This window comes from Pongo abelii, chromosome 1 (assembly GCF_028885655.2).
Source record: "Pongo abelii isolate AG06213 chromosome 1, NHGRI_mPonAbe1-v2.0_pri, whole genome shotgun sequence".
Taxonomy (NCBI): Eukaryota; Metazoa; Chordata; class Mammalia; order Primates; family Hominidae; genus Pongo; species Pongo abelii.
The window spans coordinates 212,020,891-212,044,266 of NC_071985.2; the positions used below are offsets into that span (position 1 = coordinate 212,020,891).

Genomic DNA, 23,376 nt, shown 5'->3' on the forward strand with positions numbered 1-23,376 from the left:
AAGAATGGCCATAATGAAAAAAATCAAAAAAATAATAGATGTTGCATGGATGCAGTGACAAGGGAACACTTCTACACTGCTGTTGGGAATGTAAACTAGTACAACCACTATGGAAAACAGTGTGGAGATTCCTTAAAGAACTAAAAGTAGAACTACCATTTGATCCAGCAATCCTGCTACTGGGTATCTACCCAGAGGAAAAGAAGTCATTCAACAGAAAAGATTCTTGCACACGCGTGTTTATGGCGGCACAATTCGCAATTACAAAAATACGGAACCAGTCCAAATCTCCATCAATCAACGAGTAGATAAAGAAACTGTGGTGTATGTGTATATGTGTATATATGTATGTGTGTGTGTATATATATATATATGAATATGATGGAATACTACTCATTCAGAAGGAATGAATTAATGGCATTTGCAGCAATGGGATTGGAGACTATTATTCTAAGTGAAGTAACTCAGGAATGGAAAACCAAACATCGTATGTTCTCACTCATAAGTGGGAGCTAAGCTATGAGGATGCAAAGGCATAGGAATGATACAATGGACTTTGGGGACTCTGGGGGAAAGGGTGGGAAGGGGATGAGGGATAAAAGGTTACAAATTAGATTCAGTGTATACTGCTCAGGTGATGGATACACCAAAATCTCACAACTCACCACTGAAGAACTTACTAATGTAACCAAACACCACCTGTTCTCCCAAAACCTGTTACTAATGTAACCAAACACCACCTGTTCCCACCAAAACAAAGTATGGTTTGCACACCATGGAGACATGTAAATTGACTTCAGGTGGTACTGGGAACATTTAAAAACTGACTGCTTAAATGTGAATTTAAAGGAGTGTTTAGGAAATAATAGTATATGACCAGGCGCGGTGGCTCACGCCTGTAATCCCAGCACTTTGGGAGGCCTAGGTGGGCGGATCATGAGGTCAGGAGATCGAGACCATCCTGGCTAACACGGTGAAACCCTGTCTCTACTAAAAATACAAAAAATTAGCCGGGCGTGGTGGTAGTGCCTGTGGTCCCAGCTACTTGGGAGGCTGAGGCAGGAGAATGGCATGAACCCGGGGGGCGGAGCTTGCAGTGAGCCGAGATCGCGTCACTGCAGTCCAGCCTGGGCAACAGAGCGAGACTCTGTCTCAAGAAAAAAAAAAAAAAAAAAAAAAAAAAAGGAAATAATAGTATGGATATGGCAACAATTGTGAAGGTGGTGTGAAAATAACACCTGGAAAACACTGCATTGTACAGTTCAAGATGAGGCGTTTCCTCTTGGTCCTGGCCAGAATGTATGCATATAGTTTCTTTTCTTTTTCTATGGATTATTTTTTGAGACAGGGTCTCACTCTGTTGCCCAGGCTGGAGTGCAGTGGCACCATCTCGACTCATTGCGACCCCTGTCTCCCAGGCTCAAGTGATCCTCCCCCTCAGCCCTCTAAGTAGCTGGGACTATAGGTGCCTGCCACCATGCCCCCATAATTATTGTATTTTTCATAAAGATGGGTTTCGCCATGTTGCTCAGGCTGGTCTCAAACTCGGGCTCAAGGGATCCTCTGGCCTCAGCCTCCCAAAGTATTTTGATTACAGGTGTGAGCTACCACTCCTGGCAGTTTCTTTTCTTTTTTTTTTTTTTTTTGAGACGGAGTCTCGCTCTGTCACCCAGGCTGGAGTGAGTGCAGTGGCACGACCTCGGCTCACTGCAAGCTCCACCTCCCTGGTTCATGCCATTCTCCTGCCTCAGCCTCCCGAGTAGCTGGGACTACAGGCACCCGCTACCAAGCCCGGCTAATTTTTTTTTTGTATTTTTAGTAGAGATGGGGTTTCACAGTGTTACCCAGGATGGTCTCGATCTCCTGACCTCGTGATCCACCTGCCTTGGCCTCCCAAAGTGCTGGGATTACAGGCATGAGCCACCGTGCCCGGCCCTGTTTATTTTCTTTTTAACTAGCGACAAGGTCTTGCTCCTTCACCCAGCCTGGAGTGCAGTGGCATGATCATAGCTCACTGCAGCCTCTAACTCCTGGGCTCTAGTGATCCTCCCGCCTCAGCCTCCCAAGTAGCTAGACTACAGGCACGTGTCACCATACCTGGCTAATTTTTTTATTTTTTGTAGAGACGGGGTCTCGCTATGTTGCCCAGGTTGGGGTTGGTCTTGAACTCCTGCCCTCAAGCAATCCTCCCACCTCAGCCTTTCGAAGTGCTGGGATTACAGGTATGCACTGTTGTGCCTGGCCTATAGTTTCATCTTTTATCCCAGCGTCAGCTTGGCTGTGCTTCCCTTTTTTGTCAGGACTGCTAGGAAGCTCAGAGACAAATCTGCTTAGTTAGCATTTTCAATCCTGAAGAAGTCCACTTCTGACATACGGTTTCTCATCTTCCTGAGTTTATATTTAACTGGTGTATGTCATGAGTCATCAGTATTGTCTACTTCAGGACCTGGTTGACAGGAGGTCTGAAGTGTGTTATAACCAAATAAAGGATGGTATTAAGTACAGGAGCTTTGGAATAGGACACACCTGGCTTCAAATACCAGCTCCACAGCTTGGGGGCCTTTGGGCAATCACCTCACTTCCCGAACCCTCAGGGCCCTCATCTATACATGTGATGATGGGGGCCTATTTCCAATGAGGATTAAATGCAACGAATCCACAGAAAGCGTCAAGCACAGACCTGGCATGTTGTAAATGATCAGTGTTAATCGTCATGATTGTTATCCTTATTAAAGGAATTTTCATTTCAATGAAGCAAGAGGAGCAAACTTGGACAAGTCTGTATCCCAACAAGGTCAGCTGCAGGCCTGAGTGTAGTACCAAGGTGTGAATATCAGAAATGGAAAGATCACATTTGCTAAGCTAGGCTGATGCTTTGTCAGGACAAGGAGCCCTCTGTCTGTTCAGCCTTCTGTCTGTCATGTTCTCTGTCTGTTCAGCCTTCTGTCTGTCATGTTCTCTGTCTGTTCAGCCTTCTGTCTGTCATGTTCTCTGTCTGTTCAGCCTTCTGTCTGTCATGTTCTCTGTCTGTTCAGCCTTCTGTCTGTCATGTTCTCTGTCTGTTCAGCCTTCTGTCTGTCATGTTCTCTGTCTGTTCAGCCTTCTGTCTGTCATGTTCTGTCTGTTCAGCCTTCTGTCTGTCATGTTCTCTGTCTGTTCAGCCTTCTGTCATGTTCTCTGTCTGTTCAGCCTTCTGTCTGTCATGTTCTGTCTGTTCAGCCTTCTGTCTGTCATGTTCTCTGTCTGTTCAGCCTTCTGTCTGTCATGTTCTCTGTCTGTTCAGCCTTCTGTCTGTCATGTTCGACACTAAATTCTTTTTTTTTTTTTTTTTTCTGAGGTGGAATTTCACTCTTATTGCCCAGGCTGAAGTGCAATGGCACAATGTCGGCTCACCGCAACCTCTGCCTCCCAGGTTCAAGCGATTCTCCTGCCTCAGTCTCCCGAGTAGCTAGGACTACAGGCACACCTAATTTTGTATTTTTAGTAGAGATGGGGTTTCTCCATGTTGCCCAGGCTGGTCTCGAACTCCCAACCTCAGATGATCCACCTGCCTCGGCTTCCCAAAGTTCTGGGATTACAGGCGTGAGCCACAGCACCCGGCCAACAATTCTTAAGACTTAATACCATACAGACTACCTAGCATGTAGTCTGTATTTGTTGAATGAATGAAATGGGCCAAGGTATGTAGTGCTGTTTGTGGGTATCATGCAGCCGGGCTGCCACTGGGCCCCTGAAGTCCTCCTTGCTGTGGGTTTCTGGGCACACAGGCACTCCTCTTTTATCTTTTTTTTTTTTTTTTTGAGACAAGAGTCTCACTCCATCACCCAGGCTGGAGTGCAGTGGCGCTGTCTCGGCTCACTACAACCTCTGCTTCTTGGGTTCAAGCGATTCTCCTGCCTCAGCGTCCAGAGTAGCTGGGACTACAGGCGTGCGCGCCACCATGCCTGGCTAATTTTTGTATTTTTTATAGAGACAGGGTTTCACCATGTTGGCCAGGATGGTCTTGAACTGCTGACCTCAAATGATCCACCTGCCCCCGCCTCCCAAAATGCTGGGATTCCAGGTGTGAGCCATTGCACCCACCCTCCTCTTTAATCCTCACAACAACCCAGAAGGGGGTTGTCTCCCATTTCACAGACAAGAAAACTGAGACACAAACCAATGTGTCCAAAGTGGCACAGGTAGGGAGTGTGAAGCCCCCAGGACAGCAGAAGGCCTTTCCACCCTGTCCAACCCACCTGTACCCTGGGCCCTGAGGCCAGTTCTTCCCAGAGAAATAAGCTTCTTTCAGTCTTTTTCTCACTGACCACAAAGACTCAGCTCTGTCCTCAGAAATATTTGGAAAGTTTTATTTAAATGTTTTGTGTTCCCTTTTAACCACCACCAAAAAGAGGAAAAAAAAAATTTTTGCCGTTCCAAACAGGAGAGTCGCTTCAGAGAGGAGCTGGCATGTGTGTTCAGAGCCCAGGAGCATGAGCCCTGCCAGGTGGCTCTTCCCGGCCTGGGCCACGTGGGGTAGGATGGCCACCCAGGCACCGGCTTCCTGGGACCCTGGTGGCCTTGGAGTGAGTGAGTGAGCAAGGCCTTGTCCTGAGGAGAAAGACCTCATCTTCCCTGAAGGAGGGCTGGGCCTGGGGACAGGGACATGAGCATGGTAGGGCCTGGGGGGTTCCAGAGGGAAGGAGATGAGAGTGGGACGGTCAGATCCAGAATGTTCCATGGAGGCTTCAGGGCCTCTGGGTCTGGAGAAATACGTTTGCTAGAAAAATAAGAGGCTTTGAGAATTTCTGCAGTCTGTACTCTCTGCCTGCCCAAGAGAAATCTACCCTGTTGGCCAAAGGGCAGCGGGGAGGGAGCAAAGGCTGGAGGCCAGAAGTGGGTTTGGCCCTTGGGGAAGATTCCAGAGGGGAGCGAGGTGGGCGGCAGACTTTGGTTTCCTGGGTCCCCTTTCTTGCAGTTGCAGAGGCTGAGGAGACCCCCACCTCCCTGCCCCTTGAGGGGTGGGCTGCCAGGCAGTGGGCAGCACTGGGGAGTGGGAAGTTGGCATCTGTCACGGGCTTGTGGGTGCCCAGGCCCTGGGCCCTCAGAACAGGACGCTCAGGGGGAAGAGGGCCAGCGCGAGCAGCAGGGGGCCTGCAGCAAGGCTGCTTGCCGAGCTGGCAGAGGCACAGTGGTCGAGGTTGGCCCCGATGCAGGCTGCATATGCCATCACGTGGGGGATGTAGTTCTGCTCATGGACGCCGTGCAGCAGGTGCGCCATGGGGCCCTTGGAGAAGACGGCCACATCCTCCCCGCCGTGGGTCTCGTGGCGCAGGGGCACAGCAGACTGCGCCTGGTAGTTGTTGTGAGCTGTGGGCCAGGAGAAACGCCTGCTGAGAGCCTGCCAGGGGCCTGGCGCTGCACACGCAGCTTTTCCATCTCCCTTCCAGGCTGGCTTGAATGCTCCCATTTCATAGAAGAGGAAAAGGAGGCTCAATGTGGGAAAGTCATTTTGCCTAAGGCCACAGGATTTGAACCTGAGCCTGTTCTGACACAGGAGTCTGCATTCTCAACCCCCAACAGAGAAAATTAACCTCATTTGGGCTGCTTGGATTAGCAGGGAGAGTTGAGGGGGAGACTCTTACCATTGCTGCATCTTTAGACCCCCTGGAACCACTGGGAGTATCAAGAAAGAATGAATGATATGGGATGGGATGAACTAACTGCAAAGTCTTGTATACTGGAATATTACAGGGCCAAGAAAAATGAGTATAAAATATTGAGCACCTGCTTGTGCCAGGCACTATGCTAAGCTCATCAGACCCATTTGGTCCTTCAGACAACCGTCAAAGGTAGAACCCTTTTAGAGAGGAAACTGAAGCAGAGAAAGGTGAAGTCACACGCCCAAAGTCTCAGAGCTGCTAGATTGTAGAAGGCGATTCAAACTGAGGTTGTTCTGACTCAAGTCCCAGTCATTCTGAGACCCCTGACCTTGACCACAAGCTGACACCCTATTCCCAAGCCCGTCCCCGAGGGGTGCCGTGTCCCCTCCCGGCCCTGGGTCCTGGAGGGTCTCACCGTAGTCCACCATGGAGACATTCTCTCGCTCACCGCCCACCACCTTGTAGCCAGGCCCATTGCCGTACAGGATGGCAGTGAAGGGCTTCTTGTCTGTGTCACTCAGCATGGGGGCCAGACCTGCACAGGGAGGGGGTCTTCAGGGGTCATGTTGGGGCACCAGGAGTACAGTCCTCAGCCCCCAGATTAGGCTCCTTGGTGGCTTGGTAACCCCTGGGATCTTCTTTGAAGGGCCCTGCAATGCCTCCATGAAGCCACCTTCTAAACCTTATTACTTGCAACTAACCATTCTCCAGTTTTCACTGTACCCATGTCCCTCCCATTCATCTGTCCGTCCATCCATCCATCCATCATCCATCCATCCATCCATCATCCATCTGTCCATCATCCATCCAGCCATCATCCATCCATCCATCCATCCATCCATCCATCATCCATCCATCCATCCATCATCCAGCCATCCATCCATCATCCATCCATCCATCCATCCATCATCCATCCATCCATCCATCATCCAGCCAGCCACCCATCATCCATCCATCATCCATCCAGCCATCCATCCATCTATCATCCATCCATCCATCATCTAGCCAGCCATCCTCTCTCATTCATCTATCCACATTCTCGCCCAGCCATGGTCAATGTGGCCATCCATCCACCCACCTGCCTGTCCACCCGACCACCACTCAGCTCACTCCCCCGCCTCACCCACTTGTCATCGAGTCCCCACCATGCTCTGGGCTCGCTGGCTCTCCCACCCACTCCTGCTCCCAGGTGGGTAGACAGGAGACCCCAGGAGTGTCCACCCCAAAGAAGGCCCACCTACCAAAGATAGAGTTGCCACGGGGGGTGTATCCACCGAAGGTGAAGACGTGGGAATGGTCCGCAGTGACCACGGTCAGAGTGTCTTCCGAGGAGGTCAAGCTGCCTGCCTGCCCGATGGCCCGGTCCATCTCCACCGCCTCGTGCAGGGCCTGCTTGGCTTTGCCTTCATGGTGCCCATGGTCAATCCTGCCTCCTGGGGACACCAAGGCAAAGGCCTCGGGTGAGGGAGCAGGGGAGGAAGATCTGCTCCCCAGCCCCACGACACTGCTGCTGGATTAACCTTTGTTAGCTAGGGAAGGACAGGAACCTTCGCCGGGCACCACAGCCTAGGCATTTTACGCAGCCATTCAACCTGACGGAGGCCAGAGAGGGACAGCCCCGGGGCCAAAGGCACACGCGTGGGGGCTGCAAAGTCCAGATGTGTAATCAAATTCACCAGGCCGGGAAGCTGTACTCTTCCCACCGCCCCTCCCAGCACTGTCTCTAGTTGCTTGAAGGAGGCACTGAAGCCTTTGGGAGGTAGGGAAGGGGGCATGCTGGAATCCCTACAACGTGCCAGGCACGACACACCCATGTCTCTTTTCCCCTGAACAGCAATGCTGGGCAGACAGGAATATGATCGGTCCTGTTGACAGATGGAGCAACTGAGGCCTAGTGTGGGGTAGCCCACGGTGGGATTTGCCAGGATGTGAATTCAGGTGTGACTCGTCCTAACCCCGTTTTTCATCTCTACCTCAAATCATCCCCTCTAAAAAGAAAGCACAGAGCTCCCAGAGGTGGTGAAAGTTCCCAGTGCCTGGGCAGTGCCTGTGGCAGGTTCCACAAAGCCCTGCCGAAGCCTGAACCCCCGCAGCCTCCGCCTCCGCCTCCCACGTCGGGGTGAGTGCAGGGGCCTGGCTGGAGGCTTGGCCCAGCGGCCGAGGGCTCTGTGACCTTAAAGGAACACCTCCCTCGCTAACGGGAGGGCGCTGCCTGGTGGACACTCCCAGCTTGGAGGGTCCTGGGCGCCAGGCAGCCCTCTGTTCCCACCAGCCTGAGCCTCGCGGCGGCCCGGCAGGCTGGCAGGGTGGGTCCTCCCTTTGTTGTGGCTCTGGGAGCAGCTGGCCTGGCCGGCCCATCCTGGCCTTGCTCACAAAGGAAACCGCTCCCGGGGGAGCCCCCGTGCTCGCCACCGCTGGTTTCTGGCTGGCTCCTCGGCGTCAGAGGCCTGTTCGGGGCCAGGCCAAGACCGCTGTGCTCGAGTGGGAACCCCGGGGTTTGGCAAGAAAGCAGCCAAGCTGGGCTGGCGGACGCTTGCCTCTGGAAGGCGGAGGGGCTGAGCGTGTGTGTATGCGTGGGGAGCATATGTGCAACCATGTTCACATGTGTGCACGTGTGTGTGTGTATACATACCGATGTCAGCAGGGCAACATGAGGAACTGCGGTGGGCAAGGGCTGTTGGCACTGGAAGGTTTCTGGAATCTTTATCACTTCCTCACACTTCCTATTGTTCCTGCCTTAACTATTGTGTAGCCATAATAAGGCTAATAATAGAAACACACGGTTTATTCTTTACTGGGCCCCGTTCCAAGTACTGTATGTCTCTGAACACAATGGAGGCGAATCACTCTCCAGGAGACAGATGCTATTTTTGGCTTCACATAACAGAAGTGCACAGGTAGAGGTCACACCGCCAGCAGATGGCAGCGCCAGGCCAAGAATTCAGGTCTGTCTGCAAGGCCCCTGGCTGGCGCTGGAAGAGCCTGGGAACGTCAGCACACAGCGTGGGAAAGCCGGGGCCTGCGGATTTGCTTTTCCAGGCAGTGAGGCTGAGGGGCTGCTTGCCCCTCCAGGGCCAGGTCTCCAAGAAAGACTACCAAAGGGGAGAAATCTGCCTCCTCTCCCAGGAAGCCTTCCTGGACTGCTGAACCTAACTTGCATCTCCACGCCCAAAGGAGAGCAGCTTGCTGGGCTGGGAGCGTCTACAGCGCCACCCGTCTCCTTCCACAACCCATTCTCCTAAAGGGACCTCTTCCTTCACCCCCAAACCAGTCGGTTCCCTTTAAGAGCTGGACTTCTCCATCCTGACACCAGGGCCGTGTTTCCAGCAGCCCCCTCTCAGCAGACCTGGGACCCCTACCTTCCACCAGCAAGAAGAAGCCTTTGGGGTTCTTCCGCAGGATCTGGATGGCCACCACCACCATCTCGGAGAGTGATGGGTCCGTCACGTTGTTCCTGTTCAGCTCGTACTGCATGTCCCCCGGCTCGAAGAGACCTGAGGAGGACGCCAGGAGGATGTGGATGCTGAAAAGCTGTGACCCTGCTAGGAGGACTCCAAGGAAGCTGGGGTGTCTCAGGGAACGCAGGCTCCCCACAGCCAACTTGGGGTAGAGTATGGTGGCTGGGAGGATCCTTATCTGGGTGATTTTTGTGGGCCCAGAATTAGGACCCCAATTCCTTTTTTTTTCCTTTTTCTTTTCTTTTTTTTTTTTGGAGAGAGTCTCACTCTGTTGTCCAGGCTGGAGCGCAGTGGTGCGATCTCGGCTCACTGCAACCTCTGCCTCCCGGGTTCAAGTGATTCTCCTGCCTCAGCCTCCTGAGTAGCTGGGATTACAGACATGCATCACCACACCCGGCTAATTTTTTTTTTTTTGTATTTTAAGTAGAGACAGGGTTTCACCATGTTAGCCAGGCTGGTCTCGAACTCCTGACCTCAGGTCATCCGCCCACCTCGGCCTCCCAAAGTGTTGGGATTACAGGCGTGAGCCTCCGCACCCCAATTCCTTTATCTTCATTCCCACCACTATGGTGCGGCGGGATCGCCATGCCCATTTTACAGAGGAGGAGCACTGAGGCCCAGAGGTGTTCCATAACTTGCTGTTGTCAGCTGAGAAGTGGCAGACCTGGGGTTCAAATCCATCAGTCAGTCTGCCTCCAGCCTGCAGGGCTCAGCACACAGCACTGTGGCCCCAAGGCAGAGAGTCACAGCCTGGACTCGATGGGGCCGCTAGAGTGTGTGTGCATTTACATGTTGGGTTTGAAGGGCACGGTGGCCTGTGCAGCGAAACAGCAGAAGGTTTGGAATCATGGTCCCTCCTGCTCACTGGGCTCCATTTTCTCACTTGTGACATAAGGAGAATGATCCGTTCCCTGCCCATGGCACAAAGTTCCACGTGTCCTATGCTGGTGCTTCTGATTCTGGTGTCCTTCCAGAACACCCTGCCCCTCTGTGAGTGTGTACACAGACAAACAATAGCTCCCATGCACACAGCGTTCACTTGGTGCCACATGCTGTTAGCGCTTTGGAAGCAGGCAAAAGCCAGCCTCCAAGATGGTGCCCAATAACCCCTGCCCCCCGGAATTCACGCGCTTGTGTGGTCTCCTCCCACACTAGCCTTTGTATGCCATACAATGCCACTGAAATGACGGTGTGCGATTTCCAAGGCTGGGGCATAAAATGTTCTAGCTTCTGTTTATATACTCTTGGATCTCTGTGGGAAGCCAGCCACCACGTGATGAGGCCACTCAAGCTGCTCTATAGAGAGCAATGTGCCAAGGAACTGAGGCCTCCTGCCAACAGCCAAGACCAACTTGCCAGCCATGTGAGTGAACCATCCTGGAAGCACCAGCCCCAGTCAAGCCTTCAGATGACTATGACCTCATGGGAGACCCAGCTAAGCTATCCCCAGATTCCTGACCCAAAGAAGTTGAGGCCATAAATGTTTACTCTTGTTTTAAACTGTTAAGTTTTGTTTTGTGACAGGGTCTCACTCTGTTACCCAAACTGGAGTGCAGTGGCATGATCATAGCTCACTGCGGCCTCGAACTCTTGGGCTCAAGCAAGCCTCCCACCTCAGCTTCCTGAGTGGCTGGCACCACCACACCTGGCTAATGTTTTCTTTCTTTCTTTTTTTTTTTTTTTTAAGATAGCGTCTTGCTCTGTCACCCAGGCTGGAGTGCAGTGGCATAATCACAACTCACTGCAGCCTCGACCTCCTGGGCTCAGGGCTCAGGTGGATCCTCCTACCTCAGCCTCCTGAGTAGCTGGGACTAAAGGTGTGTGCCACCACACCTGGCCAGTTTTAAAAAATTCTTTGTAGAATTGAAGCCTCGCTATGTTGCCCAGGCTGGTCTCAAACTCCTGGGCTCAAGTGATCAACCTGCCTTGGCTTCCCAAAGTGCTAGGATTACAGGCGCGAGCCATTGCACCTGACCTAAGTTTTTTGTTTGTTTGTTTTTTGTTTTTTGTTTTTAGACGGAGTCTCGCTCTGTCGCCCAGGCTGGAGTGCAGTGGTGCGATCTTGGCTCACTGCAACCTCCGCCTCCAGGGTTCATACCATTCTCCTGCCTCAGCCTCCTGAGTAGCTGGGACTACAGGCGTCCGCCACCACGCCCGGCAAATTTTTTGTATTTTTTAGTAGAGACGGGGTTTCACCTTGTTAGCCAGGATGGTCTCGATCTCCTGACCTCGTGATCCGCCTGCCTTGGCCTCCCAAAGTGCTGGGATTACAGGCATGAGCCACCATGCCCGGCCTGCACCTGGCCTAAGTTTTGAGATAATTTGTTATGCAGCAACAGATAACTTATACAACACAAGTTCATGTCACGCTCATGACAACCTGGGGGTTGTCTCCAGCCCCATCACTATCTCCATTTTATGGGAGCGTCATTATCCCTACTTTATAGAAGAGGAAACTGAGGCAGAAAGAGGCAAAATCACTTGCCCAAGGTCACACAGCTTAGAGGTGGTAGAGCTGGATTTGAACCCAGCACTCTGGCTCTAAGATCCATGAGCAAAACCAGCATGATACACAGGTGCATGCACAGCCCATGTGGTACTGGGTGTGTGCCATGTGACCCAGGAAAGCAAGAGGCTGTGTGCATGTGTCTGGGGGACCCACCAGGTGCACAGCTCTGAGCCCATAACCTCTAATGACACCCAGGACGTGCAGCTGTGTTCCTTGGGAAATGTCTGCAGGAGATTTTGCCACCACTTGCTTGGCACTACAGGCAGCTAGAAAAGAAGACCCGGATAGCTGCATCGTGGTGCTCAGGGCCCCATCCAACCAGACCTGAAGCTGCCCCTGGGCCCTCACCACCTGCTCCTCACTGCCTGGGGAGGAGGGCAATCGTCAGGATGGGCAGAGACAACTTGGCTGGCTTCTGCCCTGGCCATGCACACAGCAGAGCTGACTCCAGGTCCCAGGCTCCATAGCCCAGGAGCCATTAAGTCCCAGTTCCCAACCGGGGCTCAAACTTGCCTGGGCCGCACGCCACAGGCCACTCCCCTCTCTGAGCTTCAGTTTCTTCTTGTGCCCAATGGGGCTAATCCCCCTGCACAGCCAGCAGATTTCAGGCCTAATTCCAGGAACCAGAACCCCCTTCCTTGCCTCTCCCAGGTCCTGGAGCCCAAGGGCAGAGGCCCCTAAGTGGGAGTCAGGCTAGGGCCTTGTCCCAGGTGCTGGCCATACGCAGCTCTGGCCACGAGGCTCCGAGCCATGCATCCTCCACTCCACCCCGTCCACTTACCCAATAGGTAGTCCACATTGTGGGGGTCAAGGGTCAGGAGTTCCGTGCGGTTCCAGATGAAGTGGGAGTGCTAGGAGGAAGGGCTGTGTCAGCACATGCCGGGGGCTAGGGAGAGTCGGAAGGACTGACCCCAGCAGCTATCAGAGTCTGAGGCCTTTACTTGTTTCCTTCCCTCACTTAAAAATCTCTCCCTGAGGACCCACCATCCCTGACCTCAAGAAATGATGAATCAATAGCCCATTATAATGTATAATGCAAGGGGATGAGAATTCTGATAGAGCCCAGGGAGGCCGTGAGCCCAGACACAGGACCAGGGAGGGCTTCCTGGTGGAGGTGATGTTCTAATGGGTCCCTGGAGGACAAGTGGGAATTGAACAGCCTAGGGTCAGGAAGGCTATTCCAGGAAGGAGGGATCATGGGGCAAAGAAGAGCCAAGCACAGGTCTCCAGGGGCCTTGAGTGCTGACAGGCGTGGGCTATTTTCTGGAGGCCGTGGAGGGCCAGGGAGGAAGCAAAGCCCCAGCTCTGCTTTGGGGACCCCATCTGGGAGGGGAGATAAAGGTGTGGCTGTTTCCCCAGGGAATAAAGTCCACGGAAAGAAGCCAGCTAGGCCAGGTCTGGAGAGGGCACCATGTGGGACTGGACCAGGGGTCCCAGCACTGCCAAGGATCTGCTGTGTGCCCTTAGAAGACCCCCTGCCTTCTCTTGGCAATGACAGTGGGATCAGTGGCTTTTCAAGCCTCAGGGGCTGTTGTGGGGAGGAGGGCAGAGAGGCTCAGAAAGTGGGGCTCCACACCCCCCCAGCCCCTGCTTCCTGGAGGTGGCTCTCCTGTGCTCTCTCCCTCCAGGGTTGTTCCTGTTATTCCCTCTTTACAGATGAGGGCACCGAGGCACACAGACCACACAGCCACTGAATGGTAAAGGTGAAACTGACTCTAAAACCCACTCTTAAGGCATGATTTTCTAGGGATGTGGGGCCTACATGGGACCTGATACCCAATGTGGCCAGGCTCGGGGCCATGGTGTAGACGCCTTTTCCCCGTCTTAGAGGTCTAGACCGAGCTCCTGGGTAAGCACCCTGCCTGGGCAAGGAGGACGAAGCTCTGGCCCCATGTGCCACGTAGAGAAACTGAGGCTGGTGTCTCTCTGGCTTGAGCTTGGAGGGGGCTCTGGCCCAGCCTGAGCTGACTCAGAAGGGATGGAAAGAGTTCAAAACCACTCAGTCCCACACCCCCACCAACCCCACGGGGGCCCTTCCCTAGTCCCTACCCCCACCTCGTTCTTGGCCCAGCCTCATCCCACGAGGCCTCCCCAGGGGCCAGTCCTGGAACTTGCAGAAACCCAACCCCAGAGTGACACCAAAGTGGCTGCCAGGCTACTCCCCACTGTCTTCAGCCCTGACCACAGTCATTTCCAGACCCCAGCTGCCCCAGGCCCACAGGCCAGCAGCTCAGATTTAAAGGGCCAGAGGCCACTCCGAGGAGCCGGAGCTTGGGGTCCTTCTGGAGGTCCCTCCAGCCTCCCTTCCCCAATCTATTCCACCCCCAGCCAAGGGGGACTCACTGTGGAAGGCTTCCCTGCTCCCTCCGTGGCTTGCACACTGGAGCCAACCATGTCCTGCCCTGATCCATCCAGCGCTGCCTCCTCCCTCCGTCCTCCTACTTGCCCAGAGCTTCTTGGCCCCTCCCTGTGGTCTGTCCCCCCAGGGCACCTGCAGAGCCAGGCGTCCCCCATGCAGGCACACAGCGTTCCATGTTTCCTTGGCCATCTGGCTCAGCCTCTGTGCCTCACACATGCCCCGCCAGGTGCCTACATACAATAGGTGCTCAGGGTGACTGAATGTCCTTGCAGGTTATTCCCTGGCCCCGCCTCCTCCTCACTGTCCGCCTCTCTCTGGTGTCCCCTCCAAGGGAAGGAAATGATTAGTCATCGACTATCTACCGCTTGTATATCTCTTAGGCCATTTGAGCCCATGGAGGAAAGATTTCCGATGCCCTTTCTACAGAGGACAACAGAGCTTCAGAGCGGGGGTCACAAGCCTCTCCCCATCACAGGCCACCTCTGCAGCCACATGGCCCCAGCACAGGCTACCTTGTGTCTCGGTTTGAAGCTCTTCCAGGTGTCAACGAGGTCCAGGCCGTCCAGCCTCGTGCCCCTGGCTTTCTCGTCAATCTCATACTCCACATCAGTTTTATTCTTGGGGTACATGTATTTCCGGCCACCCCCCATGATCACCTAAAAGAGACAGGAGCCATCACTTCTGCAGGGTTCCAAGATGCCCAGAAGCCCCAGTGACCTCGGCTTGGAACCTGGACTCCTGGAGTCTCTGGGGATGGTGTGGACACTTTCCCAGCCTGGTGAGCCAGGCCTCAGTCATCTCTGGGTCTTACTTGTCCAGCGTAGGGAGATGAAATCACGAGTCTATTGGGACGGTGGTTTGGCGCTTCTAGGGATATTGGAGGAGCTGATAACTTACCTTACTTGGCTTCCCGGAATCCATAGAACTCCCACTTGAATAAGAATCAGACCATTTACAGAGCGTTCCCTGTGTGTCAGGCACTAAGCATTTAAGATACATTCTGACTCAACTTCATACCAAGGCTGCAACAAACCCTGGTCACCTGTTTTCCAACTAAAAAAATGGGCACAGAAATGGGTTTTTTCCCCCGAAGGCCACAGAGCCAGGAAGTGGCAGCGTCAGGATTCAAACCCAGGGCTTTTCCAGCTATGGCACTAGGGCCCTGCTGTATTCATGCAGCTGAGGGCAGGGACTCCCGGAGCCTCCTCTCCCACGGTGAAAGGCTGAATGCGTGCAGGGAGAGGCTCCAGTCAGGGAGGTCTTTGGGGCAGCCCACAGCTGGGAGCCAGCCCACCGCAGCCTGGGCAAACAGCGGGGCCGGGCCTCACGGCTCTGTAGTCACCACCAGGCTAATTTTACCCACCAGCTGGTGTGTGCGGGCAGACGGACGCGGGACTGTTTGTTTTCCTTGGGAGTCCATGTTTGAAGTCCTGACTATTTTTAAAATAGGGCCAAGAGCATAACAGCAGCCGCCTGCGGTGACCACCACACTAGTGTTCTCTTGTCACCGCGGGCGCCAGCCCGGGCCACTGCCCCTGGCTGACACCTTGGGAGTGCAGAGCCTGGCTGACACTGGCCCCAGATCCACCATTCCAGGCCTGCATCGCATAGGTCCCTTGCTCTATCCTCCACTCTGTCTCCCACCTTGGAACCTAGGTTTTGTGGAATGCATAGGGGGCCAGGAGCACACGATGGCAGGAGAGGTGGGAGAGGTGCCCCAGGACCAGCCTGGCTCCAGGCCGTGAGCTTTGAAGTCAGACTTGGGTTTGAACCCTGACTCTATTGCCTACTGACCAAGGGCCTGCCACCTAAACTCTCTGAGCCCAGTTTTCCTATCCATAAAATGCAACTGGCCAGGCGCGGTGGCTCATGCCTGTATTCCCAGCACTTTGGGAGGCTGAGGCGGGAGGATCACTTGATGCCAGGAGTTTGAGACCAGCCTGGACAACATGGCAAGACCCTGTCTATACAAATAAAATTTGTTTCAAAACTTAGCCGGGTATGGTGGTACAGGCTTGTGCTCCTAGCTATTCAAGGGACTGAGCCAGGAGGAGCACTTGAGCCTAGGAGGCTGAGACTGAAGAGAGCCATGATCACGCCACTGCACTCCAGCCTGGGCAACAGAGCGAGACCCTGTCTCAAAAATAAAATAAAATAGGCCAGGCACGATGGCTCACGCCTGTAATCCCAGCACTTTGGGAGGCCAAAACGGGTGGATCACCTGAGGTCCAGAGTTTGAGACCACCCTGGCCAACATGGCAAAACCCCGTCTCTACTAAAAATTTAAAAAAAAAATTAGCTGGGCGTGGTGATGTGCGCCTATAATCCCAGCTACTCAGGAGGCTGAGGCAGGAGAATCGCTTGAACCCGGGAGGTGGAGGTTGCAGTGAGCCAAGATCGCACCACTGCACTCCAGCCTTAGAGACAGAGTGAGACTCCGTCTCAAAATAATAATAATAATAATAAATAAAATGCAACTAACATCCATCCACAGACCCATCATAGGAGGAAAGGCAGTCACCCAGGGAAGTTCCCAGCACCCAGGGGGTGGCTGCCACTGGAAGGCATTTCTATTGCCAGAAGGAGTGGGGGGACAAGTGGTTCAGAGAGGCAGAGTCCTTGCTCTCAGCTGCAGCCAGGAGCTCAGGGGGCAGGGCGGGCTGGGAGGGGAAGAAGGAGAAGGGGACCCCAGGTCACGGGTCCCTTGCCCCCCCCGCAACTGTTCCCACAGAACCTGACCTCTTGGCATCTTCAGAGTGGAAAACGAAGCCCCCAATCTTGCTGCAGGGAGCCTCATCGTTTCCAGCCCGGCAGCGACTTCACACGGGCTCATTAAACTCCCAAATAACAGACTTGCTGTTTGGCTTTGGGGTTTGGGTTTGTGTCTTTCTTTCTTTCTTTCTCTTCTTTCTTTTTTTTTTAAGCAACAGTATTTATTTTCAGGGTGGACACCAGGATTTTTGTTTCATGTACAGTCTGGGGACTGGGAGGCTTTTGGGGGAGTGGTGATGGACAGGCAGGTGGGGCTGGGAGGGAAAGGAAGAGGAGGAAAGAAAGGGATCCTCACACAGGTCCTCCCTCCTCACTCACTCCCTGGCTTGTGCCCCTTGACGTGGCCCCTGTGGCCCCCGCTCCTCATCTCCCACCCCCTCACCTGAAACATCTCTTCCCTCCCCTCGAATTTCCTTCAAGTTCCTGTCCCCTGCTCAGGCTGTCCCTGACAAACCCCTCTGAGGAGCAGTCCCCATATAATTATACCCCGTGCCTGTACAACAAATGTTCTCACATCCATGACCTCATCACGGCCTCCCACGGCCCTGGGAGCAAGCAAGTGTGGCTCTCTGTTCCTGCTGCACAGGTGGGGAAACCGAGGCATAGGGAGGGGAAGGGACTCGCCCCAGGCCATGTGTCAGGTGAAGGCAAGCCAGGATAAGTGGCTTGGCCTCAGATGTGTGCTCACTGAAAGGGGCCAACAGCACTGTGTGTCCTGAAAGGGGGTACTTAATCCACCATGCTGGGAAAAGGGCAGACGTGGGTCTCTACTGTAGAGGGGCCAAGTGGCCCCCAGAAATTTGTGGGGGGCAGGGCATGGAGGGCTGAAGGCAGGTGAGTTTGTCTGGTGGTGGAGAGAAAGAGGTGAGGCGTAGGTGGGCGGGGGGGCTTTCTCTGCCCCTCACCGAATCCCCATTCCAGGCTCAAGGGGCAGAAGTCCCCAGATCGCCTCAGCAGTCCCCCACAGTAGGCAATAAAAGCCTGAAAAGGAACGAACTGGGCATTCTCACTTAAGAACAGAGAGTAAGTGTCACATGGATGACTTCTGCCTCCATGAGTCAACTCAGTTTGTTGAAGTGTGTTTCAGGGCGAGGACATGTGGCTCCTGCGTAAGCGCCACCACCTTCTGGGCACTCGCTAGGCCTCAGGTCCCGTGCTGAGCTCCACAGGGATTATCTTAATCAGTTCTTGGCATAAGCTTATGAGGCAGATAGAGTTCACAAAGGAGTTGTGAAAGGGAAGCCTCAGAGAGGTTAAGTAACTGAGCCAAGGTCACACAGCTAGCAACACGCAGGGCAAGGTCTGGAACTCGGAAGTTTAAACACGAGAGCTGGCACTAACCAACCACTGTACACACCAGCTCTTTGCCGGGCATGCTGGTGGTTGAGTGTACAGATATGTACCCATCTGTGCCCATGTGAATACGCAGGGCAGGCAGACGACACTTGGCCATCACCACCTCCCTGTGTAGTGGGGGGCAGAGGTGGGCACAGCACCAGGTTTCAATTTATAGAATCATCCCTGGGTGCCTGGTTCTTGGGGTGTGGTGGCGGTCATATGAGAGTTCACCCCGCAGCCCCACCGCAGAGAAATCCCACAGTGCCTGCCTGCCCAACCGCAAATCCCCTAATGGGCTGGGAGCCTCCCAGGTGTGTGGGGAGCCAGGCCAGGCTGCTTTCTCCGGGCCAGCCTGGGCCTGAGGCCTCCTGCCCACCAGAGGCCCCGCCTCGCCCTGTCCCTGCCCGGCTGCCCCCGAGCACTCACGTCAATGTCCCTGATGTTATGCATGAGCTGGTAGGCGATGTCCTTGCAGCCCTGGCTCAAGGCCTCAGGGGGCATCTCGTTGTCTGAGTACCAGTCCCGGTCAGCCGAGTGGGCGTAGGCGGCGCTGGGGGTGGCATGGTTCACTCTCGTGGTGGTCACAATGCCCACAGATTTCCCTGGGGTGCAGGAGGGGCGGGTTTGGTTTTATCCACAGATCGGGGTGTCCCAGCGGCCTCCTCCCTCCCCTCCCCCTCCCCACTAAAGACAGGCCGCCTTTCAGTTCTGAGGATTGCCCGGGTCTCAGTTTCCCCATCCACAGCAGTAGGTGTCTGGCAGTGGCTTCCAAGTAGCCGAGCGGCCAGAACACTGCCTCTGGAACCCTCTCCCCTCACCCCGAAGGCCTTTGAGATGTGAGCACCTGGGCTGGAGTCCTCCCCTTCATCAAGGTGCCCACAGGACTCCTGAGGGATCTCAAGTGGACTGTGGCTCTGTCACCTCTATGTTGGCCTTGTCACCTGTGTTTTGGCCTTGGCCCCTGACTAAAGCTCCTGGGGGCATGGGCTGGGCCTCCCAAATCCGAGGAGGGAAGGGGCGTGGCCATGGACTGCACCCCACAGGCTAGCCCTGGGCTGACTTCTCCCTCCTCACACCAAACCTACGAGGGGGCTACGTTCCCACCCATTTTATAGTCAAATGAAGAATCGACTCAGGGAAATGAACTGGGACCAGAACCCACCACTGAGTGAACCCCGAACCCTCAGCCTCCCCTGTCACGGAAGGCATCCCATGGATATTACAGACTCCCAGCACATCAGAGCTGGGAGCCCCTCAGAGAAGCCTTTTTTAGCCCCTTCCCATGACACAGTCAGAAAGACTGAGGCCCAGACAGGCCACGAAGCTGGCCCTGCACCCCTGCTGCTCCCCACACTCACCAGCGTCCTTGGCCCAGCGCAGGATGGAGGTAACCTCGTTCCCCTGGGTGGTGTTGCACCGGGAACGCTCAGTGGCCGCGCTTACCCCCACAGTGCCCTCGTTGGCCTTCACCCCACACAGGTAGGCGGTGGCGGTGCCGGCGCTGTCAGGGACCTGGGCATTGGTGTTGTACGTCTGCAGGTGGGAGAGGAGAGTCAGGAGATGGCCAGGCCTTCGCCCCTATGGCACCCACCCCGCCTCCACTCACACCACGGGGACTGGGGCGAGAGGAACCAGAGAGGACCCTATAGACTTGACCAGGCCCACTGCCCACTGAAGTCCCCCAGAGCCACAGGACTACCTAGCTGCCTGCTTCCTGCCATCATTCCCTGCACCCTGGCAGCACTGGGGCAGGACCTCAGCTCTCCAAAGTACAGAGAACTGTCCGGCGGAAGAGTGGGGCTCAGGTGGGGTCAGTGGAGGCCTCTCTCTGGGCCTGGGGCTGCAGGAGCCAGCGAGGGGTTGGGGAGCAGGGGAGTCCTGGAGAAGGGAGAGGGAGGGGCCTTCTTGAAGGAGTCGGGGGTCTGGGGATAGGGTAGTGAAAGTGAGGGGGAAGGGGACTGGGGAAGGGTGGGGCCAAGACCAGCACTGACTTCTCGGCCACCTGCCCTATGGCCACCATCACAGGGTTGTCCTACATCCGGATGTTTAGCAGAGACCCCGAAACTATTTGCCTGTCTCCCTTCTCCACCGGCCTGAGAGCGCCTTGAAGGCAGAGAAGGCACCATAGTCCCCACTACTCCCTCAGAAGTGAGCCTGGGGCCCGACCCAGGGTCCAGAGGTTATTACATAACGCCACTATCACCGCCACCAATAGCAATAGCTACCTGGAAGTGCACACTGCCTTGAACAACCCACGTCAGTACAGGCATACCTCATTTTAGTGTACTCCACAGACACTGTGTTTGTTACAAATTGAAGATCTGTGGCAACCCTGTGTCAGGCAAGTCCATCAGCATCATTTTTTCCAACAACATGAGCTCACTTCATTAGTGTTTTTTTAGCAATAGCATATTTTTAAATTAAGGTATATACTTTTTTTTAGACATAATGCTATCCCACACTTAAAAGACTACTGTAGGATGCAAACATAACTTTTATATGCACTGGGAAACCAAAAAATGTGTGACTTGTTTCATTGCAATATTTGCTTTATTGCAGTGGCCTGGAACCAAACCCGAAGTATAGCTGAGGTATGCCTATAGCCTAATTAACTTCACAAACTGCCTCGGGAAAGAATGAATGAACTAGAACTTCATGCAAAAGTGTATACAGGCCGGGCACAGTGGCTCATGCCTGTAATCCTAGCACTTTGGGAGGCCAAGGTTGGCGGATCACCTGGGGTCAGGAGTTCGAGACCAGCCTGGCCAACAGGGTGAAACCCCATCTCTACTAAAAATAAAATTAGCCGGGCATGGTGGCGCATGCCTGTAATCCCAGCTACTTGGGAGGCTGAGGCAGAAGAATCCCTTGAACTCGGGAGGCAGAGGTTGCAGTGAGCTGATGTCATGCTACCGTACTCCAGCCTGGAAGACAGAGTAAGACTGTCTCAAAAAAAAAAAAAAAAAAAGCATACATAGGCCGTGCATGGTAGCTCACGCCTGTAATCCCAAGACTGGGAGGCCAAGGCTGGAGGATCGCTTAAGCCCAAGAATTAGAGACCCCCATCTCTACAAAAAAATTAAAACATTATCCAGATGTGGTGGTGCACACCTGTAGTCCCAGCTACTCGGGAGGCTGCTGTGGGAGGATGGCTTGAGCCCAGGAGTTGGAGGCTGCAGTGAGCTATGACTGCACCACTGCACTGCAGCCAGGGCAACAGAGCAAGACCCTCTCTCTAAACACACACACGCAAGCAGGTACAGTGATTCTATGGTGTCAGAAGTCAGGGCGGTGGCTGCTCCAGGTCGGGAGTGGGCTTGGGCATGGAGGGGGGTCAGGGGGTCAGGAGGCCTCTGGCTGCTGTCATGTTTAGATGCTCGACCTGGATACTGGTTACACAGACCTGAACTGGGCTTGGGGATGGGGCTCACCTTGGAGAGGGCCACGAAGGGGAACTTGTCCATCTCCAGCCTGGTCTCCTCCCCAGGATTGTGGTGGAGCTGACCCTTGAGGATGCGGGCGGCCGTCACTGTGGAGACGCCCATCCCTGCAGTGGGGAGCAGGGGCCTCAGTCTCTCGTGCTCCTGCCTCTCCAATCAGCCTACTTGGGTACCCAGAAGCTCTCTAGTTTGGTACCAAGGCAGGCTTGGGCAGTTGGCACCGGGCGTGGCTCTGTAAATGTCAGTGAGCAGCCCCTCTCTCCCTTCACTCCCAGATCCTCAGGGGGCTGCCTGGCAGAGCAGGCCTCTTGAATCCACAGCCTGGCCCCTCATCCTTTTAAACACCCTTCCTCCAGAGCTCTAGCCCCTCCAACACAGCCCCCTTCAACTCAGCCTGGCTCCCGGGGCTCCTAGCTAGGTGTCCTGTCCCACCCCTCCCACAGGCCCCTGGGCCTCACCATCTCCCAGGAACATGATCACATTCTTAGCCACGTTGGTATTGAGCTTCTGAAGCTCCAGGGCATATTTCAGTGTCTCTTGCGCTTGGTCTCGCCAGTACTTGGGGTCTTTCTCTTTCTCTAAACAGAGAGAGAGGCAGTTACTTGGCGGGGTGAGGACAGCCTCCTATCCCCAGACGTACAAATCCCCCCACTTCTGATTGGTTAGGTTGGAATGCCTGAACTTGGAGGTGGGTGCAATAGTTGCCCACCCAGACAACACACCTGTGGTTTATAAATATGTGCCATCCAGATCCTCCAGAAAAGCCTGTGGACCCTGGGGTCTTCTTCTCTCATCTCAGAATGAAGAAACCAAGGCTCAGAGACAACGAGTGACTTGCCCAAGGCCACACAGCACAAGCAGACACTGGCAGGGCTGGGTTTCACTCCAAAGCCCATGCTCATTCCTTCTACCCAGTAGGGAGATGAGCTGCTAAGGCAGCAAATGAAATGTGCTAGCACAATTAAGAGAGTAATGTTTAACCTATTCAACAAACTCCTTCCAGCAGCAGGGATCCCCTGATATAGCCAGCCATCAATTATCAACTCTGCTTAGCTTATTCATTAAAGTAGGCTCAGCAGGAACCTGACTTGGTGGCAGAGTTAATAGCAGTGCTGGAAAGCGAAGCTTGCCTTTTGCTTAATGTGTCAAATTTAAAGGAGCCAGGTGATCTCACTCTTGTTAGGATTAGTTATCAAGGACGACATTCTGCATCTCTCATCCCCCGCTCCATCCCTCTTGGCTGATAATGACTTCTGGATGGGGCTTTATGGTTTTGAGATAAAATGAGAACTAAGAACACTTCTTTCTCTCTCACTCTTTCTCATGTGTGTGTGTGTCCAGCAACCAATCCACAGCTTTAGTGCCAGACAGACCTCAATTAAAACTGCAGCTGCCGGGCATGGTGGCTCACACCTGTAATCCCAGCACTTTGGAAGGCCAAGGCAGGCAGATCACCTGAGCTCAGGAGTTCGCGACCAGCTTGGGCAACACGGTGAAACCCCGTCTCTACTGAAATACAAAAAATTAGCTGGGCGTGGCAGTGTGCACCTGTAGTCCCAGCTACTCAGGAGGCTGAGGCAGGAGAACTGCTTGAACCCGGGAGGCGGATGTTGCAGTGAGCTGAGATCATACCACTGCACTCCAGCCTGGGTGACAGAGCGAGACTCCGTCTCAAAAACAAACAAACAAAAACCCCCAGCTGCTCCAAGTACTAGCTCTGTCACCTCCCTGAGCCTCAGTCTCTTCCCCTGTTAAACGACATTGCTGGCATCATCCCCTCAGGATCGCTCTAAGGACTGGGCCGGATAAGGCAAGTGACACACCTGACCCACAGGAAAGGCTCAAAAGTTGCCTCCCA

General features: G+C 54.1%; 1 protein-coding gene across 5 annotated transcripts in view; it reads right to left on the bottom strand.

Moving 5' to 3' along the window:
- Nucleotides 1-4,335: 4,335 nt before the first annotated feature.
- The window catches only part of ALPL (alkaline phosphatase, biomineralization associated), a 68,596-nt gene continuing 49,555 nt past the window's right edge, over nt 4,336-23,376 (bottom strand). For 4 of the 5 annotated variants that reach the window (XM_054546740.1, XM_054546741.1, XM_054546744.2 and 1 more), the window contains 10 exons: nt 21,977-22,096; nt 21,510-21,625; nt 19,437-19,611; nt 18,505-18,680; nt 14,481-14,624; nt 12,391-12,460; nt 9,002-9,136; nt 6,884-7,075; nt 6,058-6,177; nt 4,336-5,349 (listed from right to left, as the gene is read on the bottom strand). In XM_054546740.1, the coding sequence (XP_054402715.1) occupies nt 5,084-5,349; nt 6,058-6,177; nt 6,884-7,075; nt 9,002-9,136; nt 12,391-12,460; nt 14,481-14,624; nt 18,505-18,680; nt 19,437-19,611; nt 21,510-21,625; nt 21,977-22,096 (1,514 nt within the window). In that variant the 3' untranslated portion in view covers nt 4,336-5,083. The remainder of the gene's footprint in view (nt 5,350-6,057; nt 6,178-6,883; nt 7,076-9,001; nt 9,137-12,390; nt 12,461-14,480; nt 14,625-18,504; nt 18,681-19,436; nt 19,612-21,509; nt 21,626-21,976; nt 22,097-23,376) is intronic. The other variant, XM_054546743.1, reaches the window with a different exon arrangement.